At 41.0% G+C, this 19,018-nt stretch overlaps 1 protein-coding gene across 4 annotated transcripts in view; it reads right to left on the reverse strand.

Moving 5' to 3' along the window:
- The window catches only part of vps13c (vacuolar protein sorting 13 homolog C), a 286,760-nt gene that overhangs the window by 133,107 nt on the left and 134,635 nt on the right, over positions 1–19,018 (reverse strand). For all 4 annotated transcript variants that reach the window (XM_043680592.1, XM_043680591.1, XM_043680593.1 and 1 more), the window contains 7 exons: positions 17,453–17,624; positions 14,285–14,401; positions 11,094–11,197; positions 10,130–10,297; positions 2,905–3,209; positions 1,257–1,404; positions 168–279 (listed from right to left, as the gene is read on the reverse strand). In XM_043680592.1, the coding sequence (XP_043536527.1) occupies positions 168–279; positions 1,257–1,404; positions 2,905–3,209; positions 10,130–10,297; positions 11,094–11,197; positions 14,285–14,401; positions 17,453–17,624 (1,126 nt within the window). The remainder of the gene's footprint in view (positions 1–167; positions 280–1,256; positions 1,405–2,904; positions 3,210–10,129; positions 10,298–11,093; positions 11,198–14,284; positions 14,402–17,452; positions 17,625–19,018) is intronic.

The following is a 19,018-nucleotide window of genomic DNA, read 5'->3' on the forward strand; positions in this document are numbered from 1 at the left end:
AGGAGAATGCACAGCAAGAGAGATTAAATGAAGGCAAACAGAAAATACATATGGTCAATAAAGTTCTTTTGTAGGTCACTGGTTTTCACTCACATTTAAGTTTTATGATTTAAAACACAAGATTTAGTTGAAATTATACTCAGCATCAATCAAATGACTGCCCTTACTTTTCACGTCATCCTTCAGAGCTTTTACTGCATTTGTTTCTTTGCTGCCTTCACCAAGATTTTGCTCAAAGACCTTCATCAGAACAATTAGATCATCTTCACTGAGAACAATCTGAAACAGGAAAACAAGTAGCAAAACAGTACAGCAAATACAAAACATTTTATTCATAAATACTAATTGCAATCATGCCTCTTCTAGCGTAAATTTTGGGAAGCAAAGTTTGCTCCTGCCCTGCCAGACATTAAAAATAAAAGTTTAAGAAACAGAGATAGGATTAGGCCATTCATCCCACGAGTGAGGCCTGTATTTCAACAAGGTCACGGCTGATCTGGCCATGGTCTTACCCCCACTATCTGGCCTGCTTCCCAATAATCTTAAACTCCCTTGTCAGTTAAAATTTAGTCTTGGAAATATTCACCGACCCAGCCTCCTCTGATATCTGCAAGTAGAAAGGTCAATAAATATAAAACAACTCTTGTGCAGGAAAATTTGACGTGGAGCATTGCACACCCTGTAAGACACCTGCCTGATTTTATTGGTAGTATCATCAGATGGGTCTGGTCACCAGTGACCAGAACCCGGCCCACACCACATTTTTCTCTCCAGTCATGCTAAACACTGAGAGAAGTCTGAACCAATGATTTATTGAGTGTACAATTCTGGACATGACACTACAGAAAGGATGTCAAGGCAAAGAAGAGGTTTACTGCAATCAGAATTGGGATGAAAATCTTTAGTTGTACAGAAAAACCTGAAATATTGGCACCTTTCTGTTTAGGGCAGAGAAGGTTAAGGAGGGGAATGACAGAGAAGTGCAACCTTCTGACATTTTTTGACACTGGGGGGAAACTCCCTTCACCACCTGGGAAAGGACCACCAGAGATCATGGATTTAAAACAGCCCTGATAAGAACTACAGGGAAAACAAGGTTTTCACCACCAGACAGAGCATGGTTAAAATCTGGAGCACATTACCTGAAAAAGAGTGGTGGTAACTGATCTCAAGGAACATCTAAAATGGCACTATGCAAAATATCCTACTTAGAACAAGCATGAAAATGAAATACCATAAAACATGCTGTTACCCACATTCATGGTCTTTAAATCTCCTTTGATTTCCACATTTGGAATTTTGAGGTACCAGGCTGCTGACAAATTTCTTTGCACAGTGAGTTGTAAGTTGGTGGGCTGCAGCATTTGAATGTCAAGTTGAGATGAACTGGTGTGCAAGATAGTCCTGATTGAAAAACATGGCTGAATTAATCCAGGGCAGAGTAGAGCTCTTTATGTAATGATATTACACTAAAAAGATAATTGCTTTAATTTGTCTTAACTGAAAAATGGCTTTAAATCTTTAATTTTAAAATCTACATCTAATGCTGGAGTTCTAAGTTGAGGGGGAGGGTGTAGGGAATTGATCCTTCCACCCAATTTTTGCCCAAAAGTTTCCTAACATTTCTTTGCCCTGCAGTTCAATACTATTGTTGTCATCTAAATTCAAGTCCTCACTCCCTTGTGTGAAAGCAGACAGTGACCTACATACTCAATCCTGGCAAAGGAAATATTACAGTTAAACTCCTGGCAGTGCAGAGTTCAATCTGACATCACCACTTCACCACCCCTCTCAACCCTAACTCCACTCCTGCCTTGGTTCATGTGCTGCCGATCTCCTCACCCATGCCTTTGTTTCTCAACCTGACTATTTCAACAAACTTAAAGGTATCTAAATGTCTGCTGCTCACATCCCAACTTGAGCAAATTCCTGTTGACCCATCACCTTTGTACCCACTGATCTACACTGGCTCCCAGATGAGCCATGTCTGAATTTTTAAAAAGTGTCATTCCCTCCATGGCCTCTGCCTTCCATATCTTTGAGACCAGTCCTCCCCCTGGAAACTCCATGTTCTTTTACTCCTGGCCTCTTTAGAATCGCTGATTTTATTTGATCCACCACCAGTGGCTATAATTACAGCTGCCAAGATCCTGCACTTTGGAATTCCATCCCTAACCCCTCTGCTTCTCTGAAATGCTCTCCTCCTTCAAGATGCATCATGAAAACTACCTATTTGACTCCGCTTTTTACACCTGCTTCGTGGCTCAATGTCAAAATACCGTGAAGTATCTTGGGATGTTGAACTAAGTTAAAACTTTCACACATCCAAGTTCTTGACATTACTGAATAACTATCAACAATAGAAACTCCAGATTACTCTCCCTCTCCTTGGCAACGTGTCACAAAGCTCAGTGCCAACATGGTGCTCATCTTTTTCCAGCTCCTCAATGGAGGGATCAAATTTCCAACAGAGGATTTTCAGGTTTTCACAAATGTCAGTTGACTCCCTTCCCAAAGAAATCATCAGGAAAAGGTCTGAAGCACTTGAAAATGTGGTCTAAATGGGCAAGTTGAATACAAAAATAATTTAGTGCAAATACCAGAGGGGTTCTTAGCTCCTCTATTCTGTTCCAGCCTTCTGCTTAATCATGATTCTTCTTAAGGAGAATCGCCACAATGGCCAATGGAAAATTATTACAAATCCCAGAAAAGTTAACTTACTGCTCATTTATGAAAATAGTGCTTCATAATGTGTAATTCAACATATAATATCACCATTAAATGCAATGGAATTACTAAATTATTGCTTATCAGTCCAGTGCAATTTATTTATTAGGCAGACTTTGAGCTAAAGGCAGATGCACCAAACTCACTGGACTACAAGATGCAAAAATTTAACTTTACCTCGCAAGTTTTAACTGTGTTAGATGAACATCCATGACGTCCAATACAGGTGGTAACGAGAACCCCTCATCTGGGATCAAAGTGAATCTATTTTGTACAGTAATCAAACCCAAATCTGCCATAATCGCATTCATGGAGATGGAGGACTCCGGGATGATAATAACCGGTGCTTTCAAGTGTATGTCCATTGCCAGTCGGAAACTCTTCTGGGCAAAATCCTTGACGCTGGAGGCTGCTTTTTCTGCAGCCTGGGCTGTTGCTGCACTTAACGCTTCCTTTGCTGCTTGGAAGTTGTCAAAGAAGTTCTACAGTAAACAGTTAACAACAATTCATCTGTACTCAAGCTGTGGTCATTTTTAGTTAAATATATTAGAAAAAAACATTCCCCTTAAGCAAATTTAAGTCAGTGCATTGGAGTAGAGATATATGAAACTGTCCCACGAGAAATAGTTGAAGCATTTAAGGGAAAACATACAAGACCATAAAACATGAAAACAGATGCAGGCCATTCAGCCCATCGAGTCTGCTCTGCCAATCAATGAAATAACAGCTGAGCTGAAAATCCTCAACTCCACTTTCCTGCATTTTCCCCAAAACCTCTCATTCTTTCTCAAATTAAAAATCTGCCTACCTTAAGTTTGAAATCACGACATAACCCAACCTCAACAGCCTTCTGTAGTAAAGCATTCCACAATTTTATTACCCTCAGAGTAGAAATTCCTCATCTCTGCCTTAAATGTGTGATCCCTTACTCTGAAACCAAACCTTCTGGTGTTAGACCCTCCTACACCTACCCTGTCAACTTCCCTAAGAGTCATATGTTTCACCAAGATCACCAATCATTCTTCAATATTTCAGTGAGTAATAGCTCAAACTACTCAAACACTCAAAGTTTCAATGAGGAAAAAGGAACGTGGCCAAGATGGAGTGTAATCACATAAAAGGCCAGGAACAGAACTTGGCCATTCGAGGTCATAGCTGATCTCGAATACCACAATGGCATTCTCACATTATCCTCATACCCCTCGACATCATGAATATCTAGAGCTATCAATCTCGGTATTGGTCATACATACTGGTAAATTATCAACTGGGTGGGCTGAATGGTCTGATTCTGTGTCATATATTCTATTTAATCTTCTACTTGAAAAAAGATCATAATTTGCAATTACCAAGAATTAGATTAAGAATCAAAATCAGAAAATTACAGGCTGCAGAGCCAATTAATGGTAAATCACAGCCAGAAAACAAAACTACGTATTCACATATCGTCAACCTTCTCAAACTCCTTTGTACATCAGTGGTGCGCGTGCAGATTCTCACCTGAAAACAAGCAGTACTTTCCAGTCCGCATGATTCCCTGAACAAGCCAATTAAACCAACCCACAAACACAGTACTTTAAGCAATTAAAGTGTGACCATAAAGGTGGTAAAATCCAGTCTGTTTGGAGTGGTGATGAGAAACCACATTCAAACTAATAATCTTTAGCCTTCAAAAGAACACACCACCTGCACTGTGGGATCATCATTATACATGAGCTATTTCATAATATAAAGCTCCTGCCCATAGCAAAGTAGTTCACCTGCTGACTTGGCTTAAGCAGCGACAAAGTTAATTTTCAATTTAAAAACCTAAATAAACCAAGTAAATCTTGTCGATGATTTGAAACAATTCTATAACCTCATTTTTGCTAAACTGGAAACAAAATTTAAGATGGTATCCTTTGCATCAATAACAGGTTCTCAATATTATACTCGTAAAAACATTGAACTATCCAGCGTACTCTTATTCAAAAGCAAAAATTAAAATCGTTTCATTCATATAGCAACTTTGCCATCTTTAAGAAACTCCATGGTTCTTCAAAACTACATGATTACTTCCAGTAAACACTCACTAGTTCTGGAGGCAAACATGCAGGAAATTTCCACACAGCAAAACACCACAACAACAAATGGTGGTTCCGAGAAAGATCTTCATACTATTCAGGAGGATTTAAAAATAGAGTGGCAGGGGCTAAAAACCAAAGCAGTTCAGCACGCGGAGGGATTTGGGAGGGGGGGGGGTGGGAGAGAAGAGGAGGTAGATGACAGGATCGGCAAGTTAGAAAGGAAGTGCAGGTATAGGCAGGTAAACGAACATAATGGTGCTAATGGGCTGACGTGTATTTATTTCAATGCAAGGAGTATTATAGATAAGGCAGCTGAGCTCAGAGCCTGGACCAGTACATGGAACTATAATGTTGCGGCCATTACAGAGACTTGGTTTACAGGGGAACAGGACTCAATGTTCCACAGTTGTTTTAGACAAAAGAGAAAGGAAGGTAAAAGAGGTGGAGGAGTTGCATTCCTATCAGGGAGAACGTTACATCTGCACTCAGAGGGGACATACTGGAGGGCTCATCAACTGAGCCAATATGGATAGAGTTCAAAAATAAGATGGGTGCAATCACTCTGATAGGATAATATAGGACCCCCAACAGCTACTGAGACATTGAGGAACAAATATGGAGGCAGTTTATGGAAAGACGCAATAATGACAGGGTTGTCATGGTGGGTGACTTGAACCTCTGCAACATTGGAGAAAGTGAGGACTGCAGATGCTGGAAATCAGAGCTGAAAAATGTATTGCTGGAAAAGTGCAGCAGGTCAGGCAGAACTGCTGAAACTTTCCTGAAGAAGGGCTTATGCCCGAAACGTCGATTCTCCTGCTCCTCTGATGCTGCCTGACCTGCTACGCTTTTCCAGCAACACATTTTTCACCTCTGCAACATTGACTGGGACACCTTTAAAGCAAGAGGCTTAGGTGGAGCACAACTTATGTGCACCTGAGAAGATTTCTTGAAAAAGTATCTGCATAGCCCAATGATAGGAAGGGCCACTTCGATTGGCGAATGAGCCTGGCCTGGCCTTTCAGTGGGAGCGCATTTTTGGTAACAGTGAGCACAACTCCTTAAGTTTTAACATAACTGTGAACAAGGATGAGTCAGGGTCTTGCTGGAGGGCAAGGTATGTCAGTATTAGGCAGGAGGGAGGCAGTGTTAATTAGGAGTAGCTGTTATCATTTGACATGTGGAAATTGTGTAAAGACCTCATGATCAAAGTTCAGAACTGGCATGTTCCAGTTAGGAGAAAGGATAAGGATGGCAAGGCCAGGGACCCTTCAACAACAAGGAAGTTTGCAAATTTAGTCAAACAGGAAAAAAAGTGTATGTTAGGTTTAGGAAGCTAAAACTAGACAGGACCTGTGAGGAATATAAAGAATGCAGGACAGAACTTGAGCAGGGAATTAGGAGAGCAAGAAAGGGCCATGAGAGCAAGTATGGTTAAACAGAATCCCAGGGCATTCTATAGATACATTGAAAACAAGAGGATAACTAGGAAGAAAGTAGGATCACTCAAGGATAAAAGGAGGGACCATGTGCTTGGAGGCAGATAATGTCAGTGAGATCCGAAATGAATACTTTGTATCAGTATTCACTGGAAGGATACGGAGGATAGTGCGATTAATGTACAATATCCTAATATGCTGGGCATATTGAGATCAAGAAATTAGTGGTCTTGGGTCTTTTGAAGAGCATTAAGGTGGATAAATTCTCAGGAACCAATGGTATCTACCTCAGGTTATAGAGAGAGGCAAGAGAGGAGATTGCTGGGGCCTTGTCCAAGATCTTTGTATTCTTGCTAGACACAGGAGAGGTCCCAGAGGACGGACAAGTAGCTAATGTTGTTCCTCTGTTGAAAAAGGGAAATAGGGATAATCCTAGAAACTATAGACCAGTGAGTCTCACATTGGTGGTTGAGAAGCTATTAGAGAGATAGGATTACACAATAGCATTTGGAAAAGCATGGCCTAATCAGGAACAGTCAGCACGGCTCTGAGAGAGGCAGGTCATGTCTTAGGAATTTGACTGAATATTTTGAGGTAGTGACGAAGGAGATCGATGAGAGTAATGAATGTTATCTACTTGGTGTTTAATAAGGTGTTTGACAAGGTCCCTCATGGTAGGCTCAACCAGAAGATTAAGATGCATAGGATCCATGGTGACGTGGATTCAGAATTGCCTTGCCCATAGAAGGCAGAGGGTAGTCGTAGAAGGGTGTTTTTCTGGCTGGAGGTCTGTGACTTGCGGTCATCCAGAGGAATCTGTAGTGAGGCCTCTGCTTTTCGTGATATGTGTAAATGACTTGCATGAAAATGTAGATGGATGGATTAGTAAGTTGGCAGATGATACAAAGATTGATGAAGTTGTGGACAATTTAGACGGTTGTCAGAGGATACAGCGGAACGTAGATCAGTTGCAGATATATGAGTGCAGAATGGCAGGTGGAGTTTAATCTGGTTAAAAGTGAGGTGCTGCACTTTGAAGACCAAATATTGATGAAAAGTATACAGTTAATGACAGGACCCTGAGCAGCATTGACGTACAGACTGAGATTCAAGTTTATAGCTCCCTGAAAATGGCCATGGAAGTAGACAGGGAAGTAAATAGGGCATATGGCATGCTTGCTTTTATTGTTCAGGAAACTGAGTACAAGAGGAGAAAGTGAGGACTGCAGATGCTGGAGATCAGAGCTGAAAATGTGTTGCTGGAAAATCGTTTCGGGCATTAGCCCTTCTTCAGGAATGTTGCAGCTTTAAGACTTTGGTTAGGTCACAAAATATTGCATTCAATTCTGGTTGCCACAAAACAAGAAGGATGTGAAGACTTTGGAAGGGGCGACGAAGAGATTTACCAGAATGCTGCTTGGATTAGAGAGTTTGAGCTATAAGGAGAGGCAGTGTTTTCTCTGCAGCGGTGGAGGCTTAAGGCAGACTTGATAGAAGCCTATAAAAATATGAGATGCATAAATTGATGGTCAGAATGCTTTTCTCCAGAGTTGAAATGTCTAGTACTAAGGGACATGCTTTTAGGGTGAGAAGGGGAAGTTCAAAGGAGATGTGAAGGGCAAGTTTTTTCTTACATAGAGTGACAGGAGTCTGGAACGCACTGCCAGAAATGGTAGAGACAGACACGATAGGGACATTTTAGAAAGGCACATGAATATGCAAAGAATGAATGCATATGGATCAAGTGCAGGCAGAAGGGATTAGTTTAATTTGGCGTCATGTTCAGCACGACATGGTGGTTCCTGTGCTGTACTGTTCTATGTTCTGAACTCTATTTTCTATGTTTCATTCAAAATACTTATATGGGAATCTTTTTCAGTCAACTCAAAGCAAGTTCCACTCTGCCTATTAAAATTTCACCCAAAATATAGCATAGCAGACAACGGAGCACTCCTTCGGTCAGTACCAGTCTCGATTATGCACTCAAAGCCCAAACTAATAGCTGAACAACTTGGGTTCAAGTAAGATGCAAGAATTATACAATTTTGTTTATAAATAGGTTCGGATTACAAAAGCAAGAAAATAGAAAACCTTGTTTAGAACACCAATTTTGTCTCAAGCGGTATAATACATCCAGTTCTGGACGCCACACTTGAAGACAAATATGGAGCCATGAAAGAGGGAGCAGAAAAGTCTCTTGAGAATGGTCCCAGGGATATGGAACTTCCCTGAAGCAACTCCTTGAAGCAGCTGGGGCTGTGCTCCAGTCAGAAAGGAGATGCGATAGAAATGTTCAAAATAATGAGGGACCTTGAAAGGTCGTTCTGCTATAACGTGACAGTTGTGTTCCTCTGCAACCTCGCGCAATAGAAAATCGCATTATGTAAAACAGCTATTGAATATCACACTAAACGCTCGCTAACAGAAAATTGCTACACCCGCTCAGTGGAAAGTACATTTTATCCAAACAACGTCCACAATTCATCAATCACGCTATAGCCAATTCGCACTGACTCAAGGTGTGTTATAATGGAACCTCCCTGTAGACAGGGAGGAATCGTTTCCATTTGTGGAGGGACTGAAAACCAAGAATTTCTGCTAAAAGTGACTGCCCAAAGCAGCAAACAGCAGCAAGAAGCAAATCATCTTTAGTTAGAATGTGAAATGCATTTGCTGAACTTGAAGACAGCTTCAATTATGAACAGAGTAGAATAGAAGAGAATCCCTACAGTGTGGAAACAGGCTATTTGGCCAACAAGTCCATACCGACCCTCCAAAGAGTATCCCACCCTGACACATTCCCGTACCTATTACTCTACATTTCCCCAACCAATGCACCTAGCCGACACAACCCTGAACACTATGGGCAATTTCCCATGGCCAATTCACCTCACCTGCACATCTTTGGAACAAGGGAGGAAACCAGAGCACCCGGAGGAAACACAAGTAGACATGGGGAGAATGTGCAAACTCCACACAGACAGACAGTCACCCTAGGCTGGACTCGAACCCGGATCCGTGGCTCTGAGGCAGCAGCGCTAACCACTGAGCCGCCATGCCATGAGTTTCAAATGTAAGCAGAACTGTCTTTCCTCCAAAGAGGAAAAGCTTTCAAGATTCGGAGGAAATAGCTGATAAGCAGCAGGTGGTGAATAGTACATGCAAAGAGCCGGCACAGAATCAATAGGGAACGTGCTCTCCATCCCTGCCACAACCAATCTCTAATTGGAAATGAAGCAAGCAAACACCAAATCATTAATTCATTCCTTCAGCCAAAAGGCAGCTCCTTAGTTCATTGTCTCATGTTTCATCCTGATCCATTTCCTAAATAGTTTTTACCATTAGTGTTGGTTTACCTTTCTACTCTCAAGAACAGAGGGGGGAGGCAGGTCCCAAATTTGCTTCAACTGGAACAGGGATCAAACCTGGCCTGTTGTTAGTTTGAGTCACATGCTAGCCATCAAGCAAACTGAGATAACTGGCCCCCTATACCAAGTCATCCTAACTGCTAGCTACAGCTCAACTACTAATGCAAAGACGAAGTACAAAAACGTATCCCCTATTATTCATTCATTCCAAATATTCCACCCCCACCTCTGCATTCCTTCATATATGAACAATGCAGCAAGTGACATCAGCACAATCCATGTTATTCCATGACTGGGATCAGGTGTATGACATACATCAGGTCAACACAGAAGAACAGAAAATAGTAACTTCAAAAATCAAGAAAAGGTGTTCTAGAGAAAATAAATTGGTCGGATGGAGTTGCAATGAGGAAAGTTGCTTTTACACTAAAACTCCAGCTTAAAAATATGAAAAATGATATGAACAAAGGTTGTGTGTTAAATTTGTACTGATCAGTACATTCCAACTTACTTTAAACAATGGACTTACCAATAATGACATAATAAATTTATGGAGATATATAATCTGAATACAGCCAACTCGTAATGTGATTTTGCCATCGACCTTCGACATATCAACATAGGTCTCATCATCAAAAGCATTTGGATACAAGGTTATATTAAAGCTGAACACTTCATTTCCAACAATGGAGACAGCCTTGAAAAGGAGAAATGACAGTTAATTGAAAATAAACACGGCACTATATTTTCTATATTCCAACAAATAGACCTTACAAATAACTTCAGTGTGCATAGGTAGAGATTGCTATCATTTCCTGAAAAACAACACTCTCGCATGTTAATTCAAGTACTCACCCAAAGGTAACTTCAGCAAATCTAGCAAAGCAGCAGCTTTGTCGTACCACAGCAGTTTCAGGATAAGAGGTTGCAGAATTAAACGAGGGGCAAGGAGAAATTGCTTCTCTCAAAGGGTCATGAATCTGTCAAATTCACCATCCAGAATGTGGTGGATGCCAGAACATTGAGTGAATTTAAAGAGAAGATAGATAGATTTTTAATTAACATCGGGTTGATGGGTTTATGAAAAGTGGTCAAGAAAGTGGACTTGAGGTCAAGATGAGATCAGCCATAACGTATTGAATGGTAGAGCAAGCCCAAGGGGATCAATGCCCCTCGGATGCTGCCTGACCTGCTGTGCTTTTCTAGCACCACTCTAATCTGGTCCTCACTATTGCCTGGAACCAGGCCTATACCTGCTCCTAATTCTTCTTGGGTTCTAATGGAGCATTCTATCATTGGCCAAGAGCTCAGATTCAGGTCTTATCTGAGGACTCTATGTCAAAATGTGGACAACCAGAACCATGTGCTAGCTGCAATGCAACTGCCTTTCATATTGAAGGACTCCACGCTTACATTCTTACCATGAACAAATTTCATCCTCATTTCAAGGGACTATCAGAGGAAGAGGGAAAGACAGAAATCTAGAAAAGCACCTTTTTATGTAACGTATTTGAATCAACATCGGTAACAACGATATCCCGGAGTCTGGCAGAGACTTCCATCTGCTTTGACTGGACTGAAGCAGACGCATCCAAACCTGCATGGTTAAACAAACCATTCAAAAATTATTACAATGACCTTTATTTAACTGAAATTAGGTTAATAAAGTGGGAATCGCATGGGTTTGTTAGGCACACTTTTTACGATACATTTCAAACCTTCTATTAACACCACAGAATGGGAAGATATAAACACAGACCAGAAAGGCTAGGACTTCTTTCACTGCAGCGTAGGAGATGAGGGGTGATCTTAAAGATGTTTATAAAATCATGAGAGGCATGGATAGGGTGAATGACAAGGATCTTTTCCCTAGGTTGGGCGAGTTCAAAACTGGGGTGAATTTTTTTTTTTAAGATAAAAGGAGAAAAATTTGAAAATGACATGAGGGACAGCTTTTTAAAGAGTGTAGTTGGTGTGTGGAATGAACTGACAGAGTAAGTGATGGATGCAGTCACATCGTTAATAGACATTTGAATAAGTACATAAATAGAAAATGTTTGGAGGGATATGGGCCAAATGCAGGCAGATGGGACTAGTTTAATTTAGGAACATGGTCAGCATGGACTGGTTGGACCAAAGGATCTCTTTCCATGCTGTATGACTCAATGGCTCGAAGTGCATAATGTAAAGATATTGAATTTATATAGCCCCTTAATACATTTACATATCGGTGATGTCACCAAGTGCACCCGATTATTTTTTTCCAGGACTGGAAAAAGTAGTGAAGTGTACTTATGAAAGCTGGGGCAGCACAGTGGCTCAGTGGTTAGCAATGCTGCCTCACAGCGCCAGGGATGCGGGCTAGCCTCCAACCTCAGGCAACTATCTGTGTGGAGTTTGCACATTCGCCCTGTGTCTGCGTGGGTTTTCACTGGTGCTCCAGTTTCCTCTCAGCCCAAAGATGTGCAGGCTATTTGCATGAGCCATGGGAAGCGTAGGTTTACAGGGACAGGGTTACGTGGCGAGTCTGTGTGGGATGCTCTTCAGAGGGTGGGGACTCAATGAGCCAAATGGCCTGTTTCCATGCTGAATGGATTCTTTTAAAAAAAAATTCTCAGTCAGTAAAATCAGCTTTTTTTTTGCATATTTAACAAGCAGGTGCAACAAATTCTCAGCATGTTAATTATTTCACATAGCTAGAATTTTAAATTCATTTACACCTTGAGTCATTTGGGAATTCAGAATGTGAATATTATACGAGAGATGCTGCCAAAGCTGTTTGCCTGGCACTCCTCAGGGCAAATGCAAGAATACCAAATTTCAAATGATCATAATTTATACTGCAGGAGAAAAGGGTAGTTGGCAAGGCAACTCAGTGGTTGAGATACCACCATGGATAAAGGAACAAGAAACTCAAAATAACATTTCCAACCTTCAATGTGATTCTGAGATTAGGAAGCAATCTTGGGAATAGCTAACACCATTGCGGGGTGTTGGAACTGCTGCAATGATATTAGGTACAGTGGTCCTGGTTTTTAACTCAGCCAAGGTTAAGAAATAACAGCAGTCAGGATGGCATTACTTGGAAGGGAATTTACAAGCAGTCGTGTTCCCATCTGCTGCTTTTGTCCTTCGAAGTGGGTTTGGGAAGTGCTCCGAAAATAGTCTTGACAAGTTGTGTTTGACAAGTTGCCAGACCATGGCAACACGACGCCTGGAGGAAGAGCGCCTCATCTTCCGCCTAGGAATCCTCCAACCACAAGGGAGGGATGCAGATTTCTCCAGCTTTCTCATTTCCCTTCCCCCCACCTTACCTCAGTCCCAACCCTCAGACTCAGCACCGCCTTCTTGATCTGCAATCTTCTTCCCGACCTCTCCGCCCCCACCCCCTCTCCGGCCTACCACCCTCACCTTAATCCCCTTCCACCTATCGCATTCCCAACACCCCTCCCCCAAGTCCCTCCTCCCTACCTTTTATCTCAGCCTGCTTGGCACACCCTCCTCATTCCCGAAGAAGGGCTTATGCCCGAAACGCCAATTCGCCTGCTCCTTTGATGCTGCCTGACCTGCTACGCTTTTCCAGCAACCCATTTTTCAGCTCTGATCTCCAGCATCTGCAGTCCTCACTTTCCCCAAGTTGTGTTTATTAAAGGATACATAATGCCAAACCATACGTGCCAGCAGTGGCAACAGTGCATTTTAAGGTGATGAAAGGGGAGGTAATTGAGAAGGCTGCTGAAGTTTCCAATCATTTATTTCTTCTTGCATGGGATATGGTTACTGCTGACAAGGCAGCATTTGTTGTCCATCCCTAATTGCCCTTAAACTGAGTGACTGGCTAGGCCATTACAGAAAGCAGTTAAGAATAAAACACATTGCTGTTGATCTGGAGCCACATGTCGCCAAACCAAGTAAAGCAGTCAGATTTCATCTGTGAAAGGACCTTGGTGAACCGAATGATTCCATTTCAAACAATCATAATTTATCATCACAACAGATACTAACTTTTCATTGCAATTTACTCAGAATCACTACAGTGTGGAAACAGGCTCTACAGCCCAACATGTCCACACTGACCCTCCAAAGAGTATCCGCCCAAATCTATTACTCTGCATTTACCCATGATGAATGCACCTAACCGACACATCCTGGAACACGGCAGGGACAATGTGCAAACTCCACACACAGTCATCAGAGGCTAGAATCGAACCCGGGTCCCTGGCACTGAGAGGCAGCAGTGCTAACCACTGAGCCACCATACTCATTGAATTTGAATGCCGTTAGCTGCTGTGGTGGGATTAGGACCCATGTCTCCACATCATTAGCCTGGATTATTAGTCCAGTGACATTACTATCATATCACCACCTCCAATTAACCCATTTGACGTAGGGAAAATAGTCATGTTTTAGTCCGAGTGGCGCACATACATGACAAAACAACATTTCACGGATATAAAATATTCTTAAGACAAGCTGTTTCTAAACATCATCTGCCTTTCAATGTAAAGCAAAAGCTGACATAGGCCATTCTGTCCTTGATATCAGCTCATACACTATGTAAGATCTTTGTTAATTTTCTACCTCAAATCCAAACATTATGGCTGTTAAATCCACAGAGGAAATTTGAATGGCGAAGAATAAGTAATAGATAATAATGTTAGTTCTCATTAAATCTATGTCTTACCTTGTACTCTAATGTCTGCAATACTGCACTTTTCATCACACACAGCTACATTAAACGCATTCATCACTGCAAACATCTTGAAAGCAACCAGGTCAGCATCCTTTGAGCTTTTCAAAACTGCCAGAAAGAGTGCAACAAACTCAGATGCTTTTGTTCATTACATCAAGCAATCAAGAAAAATACTTCAAATAAAAAGCTATTTCTTCTTAAAGTACTGTTTGGGAATAGGTAAACAGTTTGTTTATAGATATTAGTGATTTGACTTTATGCTGTGTTCCAGTCACAGGATGAAAGCATGATCTCAGAGATAATACATAGCAGCCATAAAAAATAAGGGTGTGTGTAAAGGATGGTTCGACTGTTTTTAAGGGATACAGAGGTATCCCTGCAGGTGATAAAAGTCAGATTTACTGCTCTGCAGGTGATACAGCAAAGAGGCACAGTAGGTTGTTTGACAGGCTGTAATTATGGATTGTCCTTAATAACTACTGGGCTGCAGACAAAGACAGCCACACAGTAAAGAAACAAGAATTCCACGGTTCAACACTACAAATAGACACAAACCTCATAAGGAGCTGAAAATAAAAGGTGGGAGAAAGAAAATTTATATTTGTTCCTGTAACAAACAGAAATAATTGAGCAGTGTCAGTTAACATTACTTACATATTTTAAAGTCTTCATAATCCCTCCTTGGACAACACTGCAAAATAAAACTTAAGTTCCCCATCATGATTTGGAGATGCCGGTTTTGTACTCGGGTGTATAAAGTTAAAAATCACAACACCAGGTTATAGTCCAACAGGTTTAATTGGAAACAGTAGCTTTTGGAGCACCGCTCCTTCATCAGGTGGTTGTACCCACCTGATGAAGGAGCGGCCCTCCAAAAGCTAGTGCTTCCAATTAAAGCTGTCGGACTATAACCTGGTGTTGTGTGATTTTTAACTAAATTCCCTGTGATCGCCAATGTTGGTTTGATTTGCACATGGACACAGAACCTTTATGGGCTGACCTCTCAACATATTGAACATGCATCAACTGAGATATCGGCATGAATAAAGAAAAATAATGCCATTACATTTCTAAGCCTCAAAACATTAACCCCAATCAGGGGACTGTCTACCTCGTAACAATTTTTCCTGTGGCTTCTTTTTGAAGTTGCACGTAGGCTTGCACTGCACAAGTAAATAGATCATAGGATCTGCACAGTGTGGAAGATGGCCATTTGGGCAATCAGCTCCACATCAACCCTCGAAATAGCATTCTGCCCAACCCGACACCCCCTACCCTATCCCTGTAACCCTGCATCTCCCATGACTAACCCACCCTAGCTTACACATATCTGGACAATTTCCCATGGTCAATCTACCTAACCTGCGCATCTTTGGATTTTGAGAGGAAACAGCAGCACCTGGCTGAAACCCAAGCAGACATGGGGAGAATGTGCAAACTCCATGCAGTCAGTCGTTCCAGGATGGAATCGAATCCAGGTCTCTGGCGCTGTGAGGCAGCATTACTAACCACTGAGCCACCATGCCAGCCCTGCAGGTATTTGAATACCGAGGCTAAATTAACTGGTACACCAGCTAGTGCACCCTGGAGAACATAAGAAATATGGGGACTAGATCCTTCAGCCTGTTAAGACTGCTATGTCATTCAATATGATCACAATTTTGAGATTCAACTTTACTTCCACACTACTACTTATCCTTGCATTCCGAGGGATCAAAAATCTGAGTATCTCAGTTTTTAAAATATTCAACTAAGTTACACCCTCAGCCCTCTTTGATACTAAACTAAACTCGTAAGATCACAAACCTCTGAGCAAAAAAAAATTTCTCATTTCCCTTATCCAAAGTGATCAATCCCTTCTTGTGAAACAGTCTCTGATGCTCTAGTTTCCCCAGACAGTGAAAATAACCTCTCGATATGTAGCTTGTCAAACCCCTTCATAACCTTAAACAAAAACAGATTATTGCTGATGAAACTCAGCAGGTCTGATTGCATCTGTGGGAAGAAAGCAGAGTTAACGAAGTAGAGTGTCACTGGACTCTAAACATTAACTCTGATTTCTTCCCATAGCTGCTGTTAGACCTGCTGAGTTTTGCTAGTTCTTGAAGATCTCCAGCTTGCACAGTTCTTTGTTTTATTTTCCGTTTCATAACTTTGAATATCTCAATGGGATCACCTTTACCATCTATGCACTATGATCATGTATCATTGTATCAAACTTGAAATTGATTGGTCACAACATCAGTAACTGGAGAAAATGCCAGCCAAATGAATATATTTTTGTCACACAAGAGCTTACCTCATGATGAGTCAGGATTAGGCAAGAACAAAACATTGTTAGCAAAGTTGTTGTTTCCTTTAATTAGATAATGATGTATAAACCATCTCAGTGAAACCAAATTCAAAAATTTGCTTCAAGCATAAATTACAGTGTAAGCTTGAAAATATCTCCTCAAAGCTATCATGTTTTCAAAACCCTCTCAGTAAAGTGGGTATGGAGGAGGCTGAAACAACAAATCTATTCAATTTACAACGTGACACATAATACAAACATCTCAAAGCAACTGCAAGAAAAAAGTGCTAATGAAGTCACTTGAGGAAGAACTAACTTGCATATATACAATTGAAACCAAGAAAGGCAATTCTTGGAAATCTGAAATTAAAACAAAAACAAAGTGCTGGGGAAACTCAGCAGATCTTCCAACATCTAAAGTGATAGAAGCAGAGTTAACATTGAGCCCAAGTGAGCCTTCATGAGGTTCTCATTAATATATTCGCAATTACAAGGCATTTCAGATAATCTCGGATGCCCAAAGTCGAACACATACAAAGAATTACTACTAAAATGCATCCACTGTTAAATAGGGAAACACCAACAGTGTTGCAAAGATTCTCCCTCCATCCATAGGACAACTATCATGCTCTCTGTAGCCAACCAGGAATAAAACTAATTGTGGCTACATTGGCACCAGAGTCTAAGACCATCCGTCAACATTTCATAACTTCCAGATATAAAGAGGTAGAATAAATATTATCTGGTCTTTTTAAAAGAAAAGTCACATGCTCTGCTTAGCTAACTGTGATTTGACTCCACTAACATTAACTACTCCAATTCATTAAGAAACAATTCTGACATGAAGTCCTACTAATGCTATGTACCTGTTCTCGATGTAACCCCTTTATCGAGATCCTCTTCCCGCTTTTGAGCATTTGTTTCACGATCTCGATCAATCGAGCCAGTGTCAGCTGATGGGATAACTACGGTCAGGAAATTGATGGTTGATAGTAAAGCTTTTGTATGCAGAAGAAAGTTAAGTGAAGAAAATGTGACCTGTTGGTAAAACAAAATAATAACGTCATCCATTCTATATAATTTTACTAAATTTCAGCAGTGTATTTCAATCTAACGTTAAATTGAAAAGATCTAGTGTCTATTTCTGCTTTTTATAATTACTTTTGTAATCTATAGATTTTGTATATTATATTCATGTCACTCATTCAGAAATACTAAAAGCCTCCATTTGTGAGAAGTGTGTATCTAACACACAAAAGCCATTCTATAGAACCACTAAAATGGCAAAAAATGGAGGAAAGTACATTTACAGCCTTGAGAGGAACGATTTATTTTCAACCCAAGAAAGAATCAGAGAATAAGTTTGGGAAGACACTGAGTGAGGAACAGAAATGGAGATTGAACTGATCTTCAATGGATAGCTTACATATTTTTACATTCATTGATGGGATGTGGTTATCACAGGCTGTGCCAACATTAATTACCCATCCCTAGTTGGCCTCAAGGCAACGGTGGTGAGCTGCCTTCATGAACTGCAGCAATTCATTTGCTGGAGGTCCATGCACAATGTTATTCAGAAGGAGTGATGTGGAGGTGCCAGTGTTGAACTGGTGTAGATAAAGATAAAAATCACAACACCAGGTTATATTCCAGCAGAGTTGTTTATAAGTATTTCAAATATAGACTATAATCTGGTGTCAAGTGATTTTTAAATGCGGGAGTAAATTTTTTTAAATACTTCATTGTTAGGATGTAGGCATCACTGGCAAAACTTGAATTAATTATCCATCCCTAGTTATTCACAAGTTACTGCGGGCAGACCTACTTAAACAGCTGAGGTTGACATGAAGCCACACATACAAAATGGACGGGGAGGGGGTTGAAGGAGTTTGACCTGGTCATGTTCTTGTTAATACAATCATGACAAATCAGTTGTGGAAGACATGGTCATGTGAACTCACGGACAATGCATCTATCAACTGGATTGAATAGTGCCAATGTGCCAGCTGTACCCCACCATTTATAAGGAGAGTATTCCATCACATGCCAAACTTGTGCTTTGAAGGTGGCGAGAAATTTTGAGGAGTCATTCACTATAGAACTTCTGTCTTCTGGCCTATCGTATATTGCAATAACATATGCATATGCCATGCATGAACTCCTTCCACTAGTTTTCTCTTTAGTTTACTTAACTTCTTTCAAAGTAATGTGTTGCTGGAAAAGCACAATTGGTCAGGCAGCATCGAAGGAGCAGGAGAAACGACATTTCAGGCATAAGTCCTTCATCAGGAATCTGCCCTGAAACGTTGATTCTCCTGCTGCTCAGATGCTGCCTGTCCTGCTGTGCTTTCCCAGCAACACACTCTCAACTCTGATCTCCAGCATCTGCAGTCCTCACTTTTTCCTTCTTTCTAAGTAATGGTAATACTACT

The sequence above is a fragment of the Chiloscyllium plagiosum genome, chromosome 40 (genome assembly GCF_004010195.1).
Source record: "Chiloscyllium plagiosum isolate BGI_BamShark_2017 chromosome 40, ASM401019v2, whole genome shotgun sequence".
Taxonomy (NCBI): Eukaryota; Metazoa; Chordata; class Chondrichthyes; order Orectolobiformes; family Hemiscylliidae; genus Chiloscyllium; species Chiloscyllium plagiosum.